The sequence below is a fragment of the Gadus chalcogrammus genome, chromosome 8 (assembly GCF_026213295.1).
Source record: "Gadus chalcogrammus isolate NIFS_2021 chromosome 8, NIFS_Gcha_1.0, whole genome shotgun sequence".
Taxonomy (NCBI): domain Eukaryota; kingdom Metazoa; phylum Chordata; class Actinopteri; order Gadiformes; family Gadidae; genus Gadus; species Gadus chalcogrammus.
The window spans coordinates 8,400,537-8,416,299 of NC_079419.1; the positions used below are offsets into that span (position 1 = coordinate 8,400,537).

General features: G+C 50.5%; 2 protein-coding genes across 2 annotated transcripts in view; both read right to left on the reverse strand.

Moving 5' to 3' along the window:
• LOC130386941 (neurturin) overlaps window positions 1-7,028 on the reverse strand; it is a 10,156-nt gene extending 3,128 nt beyond the window's left edge. The window contains exon 1 of the mRNA XM_056595817.1: window positions 6,419-7,028. The gene's annotated coding sequence lies outside the window, so the exon portion shown is untranslated. The remainder of the gene's footprint in view (window positions 1-6,418) is intronic.
• Window positions 7,029-11,882: 4,854 nt separating this feature from the next.
• On the reverse strand, window positions 11,883-13,925 carry LOC130387238 (la-related protein 6-like). Its single transcript, XM_056596252.1, has 5 exons — window positions 13,897-13,925; window positions 13,532-13,766; window positions 12,610-13,041; window positions 12,087-12,480; window positions 11,883-11,902 (listed from the first exon to the last, which is right to left on the reverse strand). The coding sequence occupies exons 1-5, from the start codon at window positions 13,923-13,925 to the stop codon at window positions 11,883-11,885; spliced, it is 1,110 nt and encodes a 369-aa protein (XP_056452227.1).
• Between the last annotated feature and the right edge of the window lie 1,838 nt (window positions 13,926-15,763).

Below are 15,763 nucleotides of genomic sequence, written 5' to 3' on the forward strand. Positions count from 1 at the left end.
TTGGAGGAGACCATCATTAAAGGAAAAAAATGTAAACGTTCAGGTGAAAAGGCATTCGCTGAAAGAATTGAAATAATATCCTCTATTGTTTTCTTTATTCCTAGAAATCTTGATCATGTTTGTTTGGTCTCAGGGAGCAGCTGTTGATTTGAAGGGAAAGTAAAGCACAACTATTCTTCAATGAACCTCCTCATGTAATATGCTAACCACACCTATATGCCTTGTTACCCTGCCGTGGCCTAGAACGTGTGTGGTTTATGCACGCCCTTTCTTTACTCTTACTAACCCACCGGTGGTCAAGTCAGTTCATGAACTGGAAGTAAAAAAGGTAATTTCACTGGATTTGTGCCATGCTTTGTTGTAATGCCACAATTCTTCAAGAGATTTTTTTTTCTTTCCCCCCCCACATTATTCATAACACGACACACACAGGGCCAAAACAGCTCCCTAGACCCGGAAACGATGCAGGCATGTTGTCTCTTAACGGCAAATCCAGACCGGCCCCTCTAAGTGTTTTGACAGACCAGGGTTGTGGACTGCATGTGTAAGTGCCCCCGTGTATTTGGCGTGTAAACCGAACAAAATGTCATCGAACTAACGTCTCTGGCATCACGGCGTGATCCGGAATGTAAACACATAACCAGTCGGGCAAGTTGATACTTAACTTGTCAGTTGTGCAAGGGGTATGCCTTTGCGGAAAGCCTTGTGAGGAGCACGACGGCTCGTGCTTTTGATGAACGGGTCTCCGAGCGAAAGTCCTCAAGCTCTCAAGCTTAAGAAAATGAGAGTTTTAATGCAGACAACCATATATTACGCTCACGTCTTCCCCGTGAGTGGTGCGGGATCATGTTTGATGGATCACCGACACGCCTGACGCTGGGTTCCCGCCTAGAGTTCAGTCGCACGCCGTTCCATTCGCCGGCTGGATGATGGAACACGCTCCAAAGTGGAAACTCCTGTTTTGTTTGTCTTGGTTCACCACCAACGCCTGTCTCTGCGGTTATTACCGATCCCCAGCGCTTCATGATAATATATAACGCTCTAAATGAATTTCAGAGACAAGTGTCCGTGATGTACGGGTGAGATCATTGCTTTTCCGACGCAATTAGACGGGTCACTTTAAAACAATTACTCAGCGCCGGGGTTAGCGAGAGAGGGAGGCCCCCCTACGTCAGAGTCCGCCGCCCCCCCGGCCCTCCCGGCTCATCTTGATAAAACAATTAGCTGCCATCAAGCGAGGGCAGCTCTCCAAACGCTCAGGACAGCGGAGGGGAGGATGTGAGCCAATCGCCGCAACGACGAAGAAGGCTCCTCTACCAAGACGGCTCCGTTGATGGGTCCTAATTGCCCTGGACTTGGAAAACAGGGTGGAGGGGGAGGGGGGGGGGGGGGGGGGGGGCTCACAGCTGCAGACAATTGGCACCCTCTGAAAGAGGGGGGGGGGGGAGTGTGAAGCGATGGTCGTCTAATCAGTGCGGGACATTTAATACCTATCACTGCCGCAGACATAAATAAACAGATGTTAGAGGTGTGTGTGTCGGTGTGTGTGGTGCGGCGGAGGGGGTGCTGTTGTTGGGGTTGGGGGTGGGGGGGGGGGGGCAAAGGGGTGACAGAGCTGCGTCGGAGGAGGTCCAGGAAGAGTAGCGACCGGCGGTCTCCCTTGGAAGGGCGCAGGTGCTGCTGTCTTCAGGAAACCAGGAGTGCTGAGGCACACCGTTACACATGGAACGGGACCACGCCACACACACACGCACACACACACACACACACACACACACACACACACACACACACACACACACACACACACACACACACACACACACACACACACACACACACACACACACACACACACACACACACACACACACACACACACACACACAGACACATACACCTCAGAGACCGCACCCCCGCAGCAGCAGACGGAGAAGCCATTCCAGGGAACACAAGACGCTACAAAACAAACGAGCTGCAGAAGACAACCGTAAAGCACTTCCCCTCGCAGGAGCCGCGGCATGTGTGCGGCTCTCAGGGGCCCCCGGTCTCTGCCGATGTGCCCGAGCACGCCTGTGTTGTTTTTAATGCCCGGGGAACGTGCGAGGCCCCCCCTTAAGCAAACGCAAGAAAAATCCTTTACACGGAGACGGACAATTGAGGGCTCGACGCACACACAACGGCTGGAAGTCACGCACACATGGAAGTCTTCACTGACAGCATGGGAGGGGTTGTAGCGGTGCGTAATGTAGCAAATCCATCCCCAGGGAGGAAGCTGTCCAAAAACAAATAATGCAAGTCGATTGTGATTGTGCGTGTGTGTGTGTGTGTGTCGGTGTGTGTCGGTGTGTGTCGGTGTTTGTGTGTGTGTGTGTTTTGTTTGTATTGCAATGGAATTTGACCAAATCTCCCGAGTGTTCCTAGAGGATTATATCATTCACAAATAGTGAGGCTTTGCAGCGCGGCGAGCAGCATGCGCCACCATCCCTCAATGAAGCTCAAAGATGGGCGCTATAAAAAATCGTGCACAATGGCAGGGGGATGTGCCCCCCCCCCCCCCCCCCCCCCCCAGGGAATAATTGGGTGGTTGGTCATCGCGGAGCTAAGCCGGCGGTAATGTAATTACAAGCCCATGGTGCGTGTGGCCCGCAACGCCATGCCAAGGGACGACACGTTGGAGAATGCATCAGACGGCTCACACATGAATCGCTGATCTGTTAGACTATGGATGAATGGCGTCAGTGGTTAGCGTTGTATTGAGCATGACGACCGGAAACGCACGCAGGGGGGTATGTGAGAGGGGGGGTTGTGTGTGGGTGGGGCGGAGGGGGGGGGTTTGATGGCTTGTGTCCGGCTTTGCATTGGGGTTGAAGGGCCGTGGCATCATCGCAGTACAGTGAAGATCATACAGAAGAGTCCATAAAGAGCTTCTTTATACTGGGCTTTACAGCTCTCCATAGCAACTTTAGTGACCTCATATTCGGAAACACTGGTGCCCTGGCATGGGCTATATAAAGAGAGGCCAAGCTGGTCTTTATTGGCCTGACTGATTTATACTACACATACACATGGACACGGACACACACACACACACACACGCGACACAGTCACACACACACACACACACACACACACACACACACACACACACACACACACACACACACACACACACACACACACACCAATACAGAAATGCACACAAAACACATGTGTGCACACAAACACACACACACACACACACACAGATACACACCCGCACACGAATCAGCATGCCCCCACAAATGTGCCCACGCCCACACACACATGATATGCAGTTTCACTTCCCCAAACCTCCAACCCAGTCCTCTTTGGGACTTATCCCAAAGTCCACACACCCACTTACACGCACGCACACACACACACACACACACACACAGACACTTTTAAAGCAGCACCATTCCATAATACGAGATAATCCGCCTTACATAATGTTTGAAGCTTGACACAGACGTGTGTCCACTGCTCGGCTGTGATACTTTGTGTCTTATCTGCCAGCAGACAACATGAGGAGCTTCACCTACTTACTCAGCCGTGCCTTCTGTTTGCCAACTCCTGCACCACATGAGCCACTGTTCCCGCGAGACACACACACACACACACAGACACACACACACACACATGCGCGCACATAAAAACACACATGAACACACACAAACACATGAGCACACGACCAAATACACGTACACACGCACACACACACACATGCATGCACACACACACACAGACACACATGCGCACGCAGACACACAAACACACACGCATGCAAACATACACATGCGCGCACACACACACCCACACACACACACACACCCACACACACACACACACACACACACGCACACACACACACACACACACACACACACACACACACACACACACACACACAGAGGCAGACACACACACTGCTAAAAATAGCTGGACCCGACAGATAACGACAGCAGCAATCGCAGGGAGAGTCACCTACTGTCTCTGAACTTCCCGTCCGGCCGTCATAGAAGGAGCAAGTGTTTCATTTGATTCAGGGTTTAAGTCCGCCAGAGGGGCCGGGTGGCGTTGAGGTGTCTCCCCGTAGAGGCGAGCCTTCGGCAGGCCTAAGGGACAGCTAGAGAGTGCTTGGGAAGGTAATAGGGACATATTCCAAAGATCAGGGCGGGATTAGCACTAATGCCTGCCGGCTTTATCTGTCATCACGTGGGCTAACACCTGGCTGCTAGCAAAGGAGTCAAGGCCTGACCGTGTGTGTGTGTGTGTGTGTGTGTGTATGTGTGTGTGTGTGTGTGTGTGTGTGTGTGTGTGTGTGTGTGTGTGTGTGTGTGTGTGTGTGTGTGTGTGTGTGTGTGTGTGTGTGAGTGAGAGAGTGTGTGTGTGTGTGTGTTAATCCATCAGACACCTTTTCTTCAGGGGTTAAGGCCACCAGGTCCCAGTGTGGAGTGCACCAGCGTGGTCTCTTTATAAAGCTATCAGGAGGGGGGGAAGGGTACCTTCAATCGGAACCATGGAGTGAGGAAATGGGACGACCGTCACGGTTTGTTTGTTTTGACCAATCAAGAGGGAGGGGGGGGGTTGGGGAAGTCCTAAAAAGCACGCAAAAATAAAGTGGATGTTCTGATCCTGGGATTGTCTGTTCTAATTCCAGCCCCGGGTTTTAATGCAACCGAACAGGGCTTAGAAGAAAGACAAGACAACCTGCTTTTAGTTCTGCGCTCGCTCTAACATGGACTGTTGAGGGGAGAACGATGGTGGGTTTAAAGTTTTGATCGCTTACGTGCACAGCTGCACGGAACAGGGAAGCACGGCGTGAGGAAGGAAGATAACATCGAATCTCCACTGAAACGCAACCGTTGATTGCTCAAAACAGAGATAATGGTGCAGGACGGTGCCTGTCCCTTATGTTATGGTTGAAACACCTAATCCACTGACCCGCAGCCGCCAAGCTGAACATGTTATCGGCAAAACTCTAAACGCCACCGCCCCTCAAAGTGGCAGTGATGAGGTGTGAACCGACAATCGGGGGGGGGGGGGGGGGGTGGCCAATTTTGAGACGCCGCAGTGTCGTCATTCGCCCAACACGTCTGGCCTTTACCTCTACCTCGCGGTGACGTTACACATCGTGCTTTGACGTCTGCCTTTTAAAAGAAGCACTTGGCACATGACCAAGCAGCAGCTAAACCCTGGCGCGTCCAGGCGAGGACAGGGCGCTCTCTCCCGCGGGGCGTCGGGGAGGTTCATGACCCCGCAGTGCGGCCCGCTAATCTGTCCACGCCGGCACCCCCCCCCCCCCCCCCCCCCCCCCCCCCTTTCTGCCTCAACAGCGTGCTATTAAGCCTATAGCCATGTTAAACACGCTGATGCTGAAATTACAAACGGTTGACGGGCATCTGGCAGCAGTTGAATACAGCGTTCAAAGAGCAAGCTCTAGCAAGTCCTTCACGAAGAATGTTTGGAAGACCCTGGGTGACTTTTCTTTCTTCCGACATTTCCGAAATATTTTTAGTAAGAGTGCAGCAGAAAGAGGCTGACGATGGTATTCGTAAACGAGAGTTGTTTTGAGTTGTTTTTTTTGATACGTCTAAAAGAGGCGCTTGCTTGGAGGGATATGTGGCCTGAAATTGCACGTTGGAAAGCCCTGTTTGTGCTGGTGAAGACCGAAGCGTCACAAGACATCTTATACTGTATACAATAAGGTATAGTAATGCGATAGAGGCCAACAGAGCAGGTTTGGCGCGTCTGAAACAAGTTTATTTTCAGTTGAATGGGTGACGTAAGACGACTTAAATCACTGCTATTATCACCCTGTTAATTGACAAGGTGGGACGTTATATAAAAAGAGAAAGGTATGTATAGGAGAGGACACTTTTACCATGCCACGTTTTTCTGATACTTGCATCCAGCTCCACATTCATTCCTCGCTCTATAATATTAACAAGTTAGATCAAATATTTACAGGATGTTTACCCACGGGGAATCTCTTTGGACCGACGACCGGAAAAATTGCAAACGTGCCCCTGCGGTTCAAATCTCTTGAGAGCTGAATCTCTCCGGGTGGGAATGTGTCACTGCACATAGCGGTGATACATAACGGCCTTTATTAATCACTTCCGCCCGACACGCGGATGTTGTGTACCTCGTAACCACGGGCAACCACTGACATTCCTGTAAAGGCGAACATTGGGGGGGGGGGGGGGGGGGGGGGGGGCACGGACATGCGGCCGGCACAGTGCTGCCGCGTGCTTCGGGATACTCGTAGTGCAGAGGCATCTCTGTCCCTTGATGCCTTCCGTCCGAAACACCACCCCCCCCCCCCCCCCCCCCCACCCCATCCAGTAAGCCGGCCACGGCTTACACCAACAAAAGAAGAAGCGGTTGTCCTTACCGTTCGGACGGCTAATCCAGGTTTAGCGGCGCGGTGTCGTCTTCAGCTGACCTCCACAGACAAGTGCCGGCTGGCTAAATCCGCCATCCCCACAGCCCATGGGAGGGATGGGATGGGAACGGGAACGGGAAGGGGAAGGGAAAGGGAGGGGGATGCGATTGGGTCGGCAAGGGGGAGGTTGGGTTGAGGGTTAAGGGTCCGAGCCCTCAGGTTTTTTTTTTTTTTGCGCTTAAATGACCGCCGGAGGTCCGTGCACGGCTCCCCTTCGGAGGAGAAAGCGTAAGGTCCTCGGTCCCCGCTGTCACAACGGCCCTTCTCCTGGTCTTCTTTCTCTGGCTGTGGTTGTTATCCCTGTACCACGGTGGCACCTGTGTGCGAGTCTCTCATGTTGCAACGACGGAGGAGCTCCGCACGCTCTTCATGAGGCGAGTAGAAGCTTGATGACACAGGGCTTGATCCATTGACAACACAAGGGTTGGGTGCCTCAGCGGAGCCAGTGGCTCGGCGTGTGCGAGCAACGCACTGGAGGAGAAGGGGAAAAAAAGACGACAACACAAAGAACACCCAAAGTCCTCTCACCGCGTTCATCCATCCGAAACTTGCGGCGTTAACTTTCTTCCTCCGCCGCCGCCCTCCCCCCCCCCCCCCCCCTCACCCCTCCTGAAAAGAAAAAGCCTAAACGATGGAGCGCGAGCAGAGGCGGGAGGTGTAAGGTCAACCCAAGAACAGACACAGACGGTGGATCTCACAGCTGCCCCTGACACCGACTAGTCCATCAGCTCTGAAACCCGAAAACCCCCCCGGTCTTAAAGATTCTTCCAGATTCCTTCCTTCAACAAGATGCACAGAACTTGTTTAGCAGCGTACAGTAAATCACAAAAGCATGTGTCTCTTCTTCTTACTTCTTCACCCCCCCCCTCTCTCTCTCTCTCTCTCTGTCCCTCTCTCTCTCTCTGTCTCTCTCTCTCTCTCTCTCTGTGTCTCTATGTCCCTCTGCCCCAGCAGCAGGAGTAAATAACCATGGGGTAGGGATCTCCGCTCCGCTGTGCCTGCCTGCTTATTCCGGGAACGTTCGCTCTCTGACTGAAGAGTGAGGCGCTGGAGGGACGGTGCAGGACGACGTCGCGGAAATGAGCGTTTCTTACGCTTAGCGTAGCAGAGATTCCCCCCCCCCCCCCCCCTCCCACCTCCTGTCTGTCTTGTCTGTCTCTCACTCTCTAACCCCCCCCATCCCAACTGTTGCTCCTCCTCCTCCTGGTGCTTCTCCATAGTTATGCTCGTGGGATTACCGCTGACATGATAATCTCCCAGGCTCAGGCTTCACAGGATTCGCTAAAAGGATGCTTCGGCCTGAGCAAGGATTTATGTTGTACCTTCTGCTCCCGTAGGAGCGCTGATGGAGGTGGTGGTGGTGGAGGGGGGGGAGATAATGGGGGTTAATGGGGGTGTGAAGCAGGTCTGCCGGCTTAAGGCTGGTCTGGCCGGCCAGGCGTTTTAGAAAAGTGGGTACACCTGTGGCGTGTGGCGCTCCTTTGATACCCATGAGGAGGAGGAGGAGGAGGAGGAGGAGGAGGAGGAGGAGGAGGAGGAGGAAGAGGAAGAGGAAGAGGAAGAGGAAGAGGAAGAGGAAGAGGAAAAGGAAGAGAAAGAGAAAGAGAAAGAGAAAGAGAAAGAGAAAGAGAAAGAGAAAGAGGAGAAAATGAAGATGAAGAAGAAGAAGAAGAAGAAAAAGAAAGAGAAGAAGAAGGAGAAGGAGAAGAAGAAAGAGAAGGAGAAGAATGGGAGGAATCCCTTGATTCCCAGAAGAGGAATAATAATAAGAAGAAACACAGAACTCCAATCAAAGCAGACAAAGTGATGTGTGGACACATTTCATCAGACCAAACAAAACAAGAATAGACACTGAGGCGAGACTAATCCCTGTGGAAGTGACGCATCGTGCTGTCAAGGCGTCGGTGATTGCTTCACGTTTTGGAGTTTGGCGCGGGGTTATGAAAAGTGACGTGAGGACGAGAAGTTGAAGGAGGTTACCTCTGATGGGAGCCGCCTCACACCTCACACACATCCTCCTCCAATACAAACTACTATCGTGGCCCCCGGAGCCGTAAATGAGTAGCAGATGGTTGGGTCTCCTGGAAAGCCTCACAGCCTCCCAAACTGCAATCCAAATACATCCGAGCCCCCCCGCCCCCTACACACACACACACAATCAGGTGTGTTGAGTCACTCATACGAAACAAGGAGACCCCCACGTTTACACAGCGGCGCAATCACGTCGCTGGGCTTAAAGGTTGTTTTCCCAACGTCGGATGGTTAAACAAATTTACAAGCAAGCTGTTGAATTCCTTAAAACGGATTACGTTGCATTATCTATCCGGACAAAAATGTGGAAAAGCCTCGCTCTTTGAGGTTAATGCGTGAACGGTGAAAAACAAGGGATATTGTTACCCCCTTTGTCTCATTCCCGGGCCATGACTAATTCCACTTAATTGTGCTTCGTTTACATGCGATTATGGGATGCTTCGGTGTCTCGTTACGCTGGAAAAAGCACTCCCGACGTGGTGTGCATGACGCAGACTGCTAATTTTCATTTGATCACAGAGCCGTTGGCCTAAACAGTCTGTGGCCATGGAGCGACCTGGAGCCCTGAACCTGCCTGATGACATCAGAGCCGGCCCACTCCAGCCAGAGTCTGAAACAGAGGCGTTCAGACCACGGGTCGAACAGACCGCGGGGCCGCGACCCATAAGTGGATTGCAGCCGGGGACAAAGTGGAAAGAGGGATAGCCGCAATAAACATTTTTGTTCTACAAAGTATATGCAGAAATCCTCTGGTGGATCGCACCATGAAAAGGTTTCGGGAAGCCCAGGTCTGGAGGGAATCAAAGAATAAGGAGAACAGAGCTCGCTGAAGACTTTTCTGTGTATTTTCTTATGTATGAGCATGTCTGTGATTTGTAAAACATGCTCAAGGATTGATAAAAGACCACACTTTGAACAGTGCAGCAGAAAGATGTTTACATCGTAAAATTGCCGTACAATAGAGAACATTTTGTAACCCTTTTACCGCAGCTGTCACTTGAGTTAAAAATACCACCCTTACAAACATTGGCTCAATCAAGACAGGAGTTTGTTCATGCGAGAACAATTTGATTCCAATTCAATTCAACGATGTTCACTTATGTTTAATAATGATAATACAGGTCCTAACCACTTGGTTATTTATAGGCAGAGGTTTGCCAGATCCTCTCCTCTTGACCCCCTATAACAGAACTCAACGCCAAAGACTAAAGGTCCCTATGGAACACAAATTTATTGAGGTTAAAGTCGAAAATGGCTGATTGCGTCGTGGGCGGTAGGCTTCACTTTGGATGAAGGTGATTGCTGAAACAAGAACGTTTTAGCGCATGAAAGTTAAGGCACCATTTGAGTGTTAAGGCTATTTCTAAAGAATGACACTGAATGTATAGTAAAAGTTGTACATCTTACCTACAGTACCTTTACCAAGGTGTGTTATTCTTTTTTGGGAATAAGAAGTCTGTGGCCCCTTCTTGAGCTGCTGCCCCCGCGACCCAACCCCGGACAAGCAGTTTGAAAATGGGGAGGAGGATGATGAGGATTATTTTTTTGTCCGATAACTTCTCAAGCTTCTCGAGGCTGTAAGTTTCCTGAGTAAACACTGTGCAGCTCTTGTAAATACGTGACATTAAGGCAGGATATGCACTGAATGTCATCCCACTGTGCGCTCTTTCATCATCCAAGCTTGTTAAATACCTACACTGAGCACTTGCGGGTTGACCCATGTTTGATTCTTGTAAAGCTACCGCAAGTTTATGTTTTGAATCATTAAGGTAACAGGGACATAAATGCCTTCATTCTTGGAATTCCGACCGCAAAACACACAGACAGTAATGAATAAAAATCAAACGTAAAGCTGAAACCACATGAAGTACAAATTTGAATATATTACGAACACGATTATGATTCACCCAATCAGGTTCCTTGTTATGTTCACCGACCCATTCCTGTGTCCTCGAATAGCTTCAAGCAACAGGCTTCTTCCAGCAGTGTGTTTGTATTGTCAGTATACCCTTCTGAACAAGATACACACACTTCTCCGAAGGGTCGATTCCCAGAAGGTTGAGCAGGTGCAGCTTCACGCAGAAAACAAACAAACGCGAAAGACGCAAAAAAGTCCACACACACACACACGCACGCACGCACGCACGCACGCACGCACACACACACACACACACACACACACACACACACACACACACACACACACACACACACACACACACACACACACACACACACACACACACACACACACACACACACACATACATAAAAACATGTGTGACTTCTCCCCATGAAGGGTTTCCTTTGGTGTAAACACCCAGAATTATTGGATAGGTGATACTGTCCAAATAAATAAGGGACTTCCCGTTTGTAGAACAAATCCCGCTTTCCTGGCCTTGGGAAGGATATATCTGCATGGAAAAAACCTTAGGACCCCGGGGTTGTTGGTTCCTGCATTTTACACATTGTTCACAGATGTTTAAAGTAACACTCTTTTTTTTCTACCCGACAGCTGCCAATGCAATTAGATGAACTTGTTAATTTAATGAAGATACCATAGCAAACACGTGTGTGTATGTGTGCGTTTGTGAGAGAGAGAGAGAGAGAGAGAGAGAGAGAGATATAGAGAGAGAGAGAGAGAGAGAGAGAGAGAGAGAGAGAGAGAGAGAGAGAGAGAGAGAGAGAGAGAGGGAGAGAGAAAGCCGTTGTGAGTTTGTATGTTTCCAATTTCATATTCCAGGATCATGTACACACAGGCTTGACTCTTTTCCAATGGCATTGGAAATGTGCATAAACACATTTTGTTTGGGTTCAGGGGTAGATTTTAAGGAAGCCCTCAATCAGTATCTCTGTAAACACCCTATCGCACTCAAGGTGTCATTAGAAGGACCGAGAATGAGGTTCAAAATGTGGCCGCGACACCCGTCTTGCACAAGATGCGGGTTCACTGATTGGCCGAGCAGCCGTCCGCCAAACGTCATCTCGCTGAGTGGAAAACTACTCTCCGAAAGAGCCAAGCTCTAAACAAGCCTTTTCAGACGATGCCCAATGACATTTGAGCCTTTGTTGGAACTCAGCTGTGAAGGCTGCTTTCTAGGCGAAATACAGACAAATCCATCTTGGCCCGAGTACAAATATACAATGCAATTTACAAACGTTACACGCCTGGTTAGGGCCCACGGAATGGAAAGCCTACTGGTGTTTTCACCAATACGCGACAAAGTTTTGTTTGTGTCTGCACATACAGCACAGTAAAGTGGTGTGTACAACAATTTCAACGGCGCATAAGATATGTTTTAGGTTAATACATGTATTTACATTCCACCAGCCGTGAAAGGCGCTATACGTAACAGTGGAAGCTGCAGCCGAATGCTGCCCCCTACTGGTAGTAAGGCACGACTACACCCAAAAACGTCACCTCAAAACTAACAAAAAAGACACGGAGCAAAAGTTTTTTTTACCCTCATAAGAAAAACTAAATTGTATTCAGAAGACATCGACGTCCAGGCAGCTCATGTACCTGCAGTGTTCTTCCATTCTAACTGATCTGTTGGCGGGGGTAATCCAGGAAGGAGACGCCGACCGAATGATCCCGCTTGAGGGGGTCTCCCCCGGCCTCGGCCCCCGCGCAGGAACCCCGCGGTGCCGTCGGGGCCCGCGGGAGGACGTAAGGTTCTCTGGGGCGCCGCCTTCTTCCCGCCCTTCCCGCCGTGGGCGTCGCCCGCCGCGACCTTTCGCCTCTGGACCCACGGAACCACAGCAGGGGCCCCCGTGTCCCCAGAGGAGCCGGGGGGCTGCTGTACCGGGTTCCGGTCTACCAGGGGAGGGGCCTTGGGGCGCTGGGCGGGGCCCCGGGGAAACGGCCCGGGGAACCGGGGGTTGGGCCTTCTGAGCGGGTGCGTTGAACCCGAATCGGGACCGCCCCTGGTAGAACGTTCCGGGTTCCTCCGCTCCTCTCCTGGACGGGCCTTCAGAGGCTGAGGCGCAGGGCTTCCCGTCGTCGGAATCCCGTCCGGCGCTCCCTCCGGGTTCGAGTCCATCGCTGACCTCCCCTGACTCCCCAGAGCGACCACGTGAAGGCCCCCCGCCCCCCCGCAGCGGGGCGCCCCCCCCTCCTCCGCCGCCAGCGCGCGGTGGGCCCGGCGGGACCCCTCCAGGGAGTGGAATTCCACCACGGCGCACAGGCTGCGGCCCAGCTCCCGGTGGGTCCGGGCGTGGGGCCGCAGGTCCAGGGGGACCGCCTTACCGGGGTGCAGCACGCGGACCGAGGTGACGTCGCCGTAGATGCCGAAGACCCTCAGGACGGTCTCCAGGAGTCCGGGCGGCTCTTGGGGTTCTGGGGGTTCCTGCGGGACCCCTCTGGGCTGCAGGCTTGGGAGGTTCCACGCCAGCAGCAGCCTGCTGGTCGGCGCGGCGAGCAGCCACGCCGGCGGCGGTTCCACGCGACGCACCTTGGTTCCTTCGGCGTTGAGCTGTAGGAGCGGCGAGGAGTGGGCGGCGGAGGCCGTCACGCGCCAGTCTCTGGTCAGCTCCCTGATCTAAGACAAAGCTATAATTAATGACTTATTATGTATTTATTGAAGTTTTATTTGAATGGGGATAGATACAGAAACATGGACAAGCGTGAGACAGTCATCCGATGTTTGCATCATAGTGTTTCTAGCCAAAGCTAATTTCCGACACTCCACTTGCATTAGGCCTATGTATTTATTTAAGTTTTATTTGAATGGGGATAGATACAGAAACACGGACAAGCGTGAGACAGTCATCCGATGTCTGCATCATAGTGTTTCTAGCCAAAGCTAATTTCCGACACTCCGACACTTGCATGTTCAATTATGAATATGCTTTGATTCAGTTCAGCCATTAACACAATTACACACATCACCAAAAAAATCCTAATATGGGCTGTACATGATATAGCTTGAAAGGTGATTTAACATAACTTTCAAAAAGGAATCGTGTTGAATACTTATTATTGTTTGAAATGGTTCAAATGCGATTTTCATATAACCTGACACGCCTGACCTTGCTGAAAGACGTGAGGAGCTTGAGGCTCACGTAACGCAGCTTGTTCCTCTGCACGTGCTTCAGGAGGAAGCCGTCCTGGGCCAGGTGTCCTTCAGACAAGTAGTGCTCCAACTGTGAGGCGACCTTCTGCTTCAGGCTCAGCGGCTCCTCTGTGCCGCCAGTCGTATGTTCGAGTTCCTCAAATTCTCTGCACACGGATATAAAACAAATAAAAAAATAAAAAAGGCTTGTACTAAATTGCCGTCAAACATTTAGCATCGCGATGGTAGCATGTCGCTAGGTTCGTTATGTTTTTTTTAAACATTATTTCTTACCCATTATCACACGTAACGTGATCGCCATGGGATAACGATGTGTGCGACCGTTCTGCAAGAGAGTCCTGCCGCGGCATTGCTGGGCCTCGTCTTGTGCGGAACGGCTTCAAAGACCGGCTTAAAATGTGAGTTTTTCTTTGATTGATTTGAGAGAAAACAACATATTCTATAGTCGTCAGTTGAGATGTCAACTGTTTCCTTGGCAGCCCAAACAAACATTTTGAAAAGGAAGGCAGCTTCTTTTATTTTTGACATTCCGTCATTGATGTTCCCCATTTGCAAGAGACATTGCATTATGCACCCATCAGATTTGAGATATCTAACATTGCCGTTCGTTGCCCACTTCATAGAATACACAAGTGCAAATATAAATTATATTTTAGATGTAAAATCAATGGATTATGGTGTTCTTCTTGGCCTAGTAGGCCTACCACAAATTGAGCTCGATTAAAAGGTAATCTCCAACATTTCTATACCGTTCTGTAGCCTTCCGACAGACTTCTGCCACGACTGCAGTCACCCCCCCCTTCCCGTTTACATAAAGCCTCTTTACCGTATTGTTATGGCTGCAGTGCCATAAGCATGACTTCCTGTTTACAATGGAGAGTGGCATAAATGCATAAACACCCGAAATATGAAATCACTACCTCGCACGTTCCATGTATTCATTTCCCAACCTTTGCTTGTGTGTATTTCTGTGTGTGTGTACGTCTGTATTTATGTCTATATGTATGTGTGTATCTATTTCTGTGCGTGTGTGTGTCTGCATGTGTGTGGATCTATATTTCTGTGTGTCTGTCTGTATTCGTGTGTATTTATGCGCGTTTGTGTATTCATTTGTGTGTGCCATGGCTTCAATCCACCCCTGCCTTGGCAGCAGTGGTCCCCAGTTAGTCATGGCTCTCGATGGCGGCTGCCACTGATTGGCCGGGGCCAGGGCGCGGTCTGCGGTGCGTTACTGAGACCCGGGCGACAGAGGCCAGTGAGTGAGTCAGACCGGGGTGCCCACCGCCGCCATGGAGCCCACAGGCACCACACCGGGTAGAGGGGCCGGGTACAGGCAGGCAGGCATACACACACACACACACACAGGTAGAACGCCACACACATATGTACACACACACACTCTGAGACATAGAGGTACCATGGCACACATACATTCACATATGTACACGCATACACATTCAGGGAAATAGAGGTACCATAGGAAATAGATATACATACACACTGGCACATATATAAACACATGTACACACACACGCACGCACACACACACACACACGCAGACACACATAAATAAATACACACACACGACACGTACATACAAACACACTGTCCCTCTGTCCCCCACACAGACACAAACGCTCACTCCAAAAGAACATACAAACTAATCAAATTATCGTCACACGATACTTCCTGGTGTCTGAGCATTGAGCTGACAGCTCTATGATGTTCCCGGTCTTTGGGTCGTATGAGGATGGTATTTGTGATCATTAAATTCTGGGTGGAACGGGGAGGCAATGAGTCAAAGCAGAGCCAAACATGGGATTTCCAGGAAAGAGCCTATACTTGTCATAACGAATCTGCATTCAAAAGAGCCCACCAAGTAACCGATCCACTTTCGCCCCAAAAGAAACCAATCATCGCAGTGGTTATTACAAAAAAACCCAATTATTCAACTTTATTAACATTGATGAGTTTTTTTTTTTTCAGCAACATTTTTTTGTAATATTCCAGTTCTTTATCAACAAATAGAAAACAGACTGTGTATACAACAGGTCGAACCCCTACAGCACTAAGCATTCACAATTGTAAAAATGAACAGTTTAATTAACGTTTTTTGTCTTGCGCCAGTCCGTTCCAGCCCCCTCCCCCTCCCCCTCACTGTCACCCCCCCCCCCCCCCCCCCCCCCGC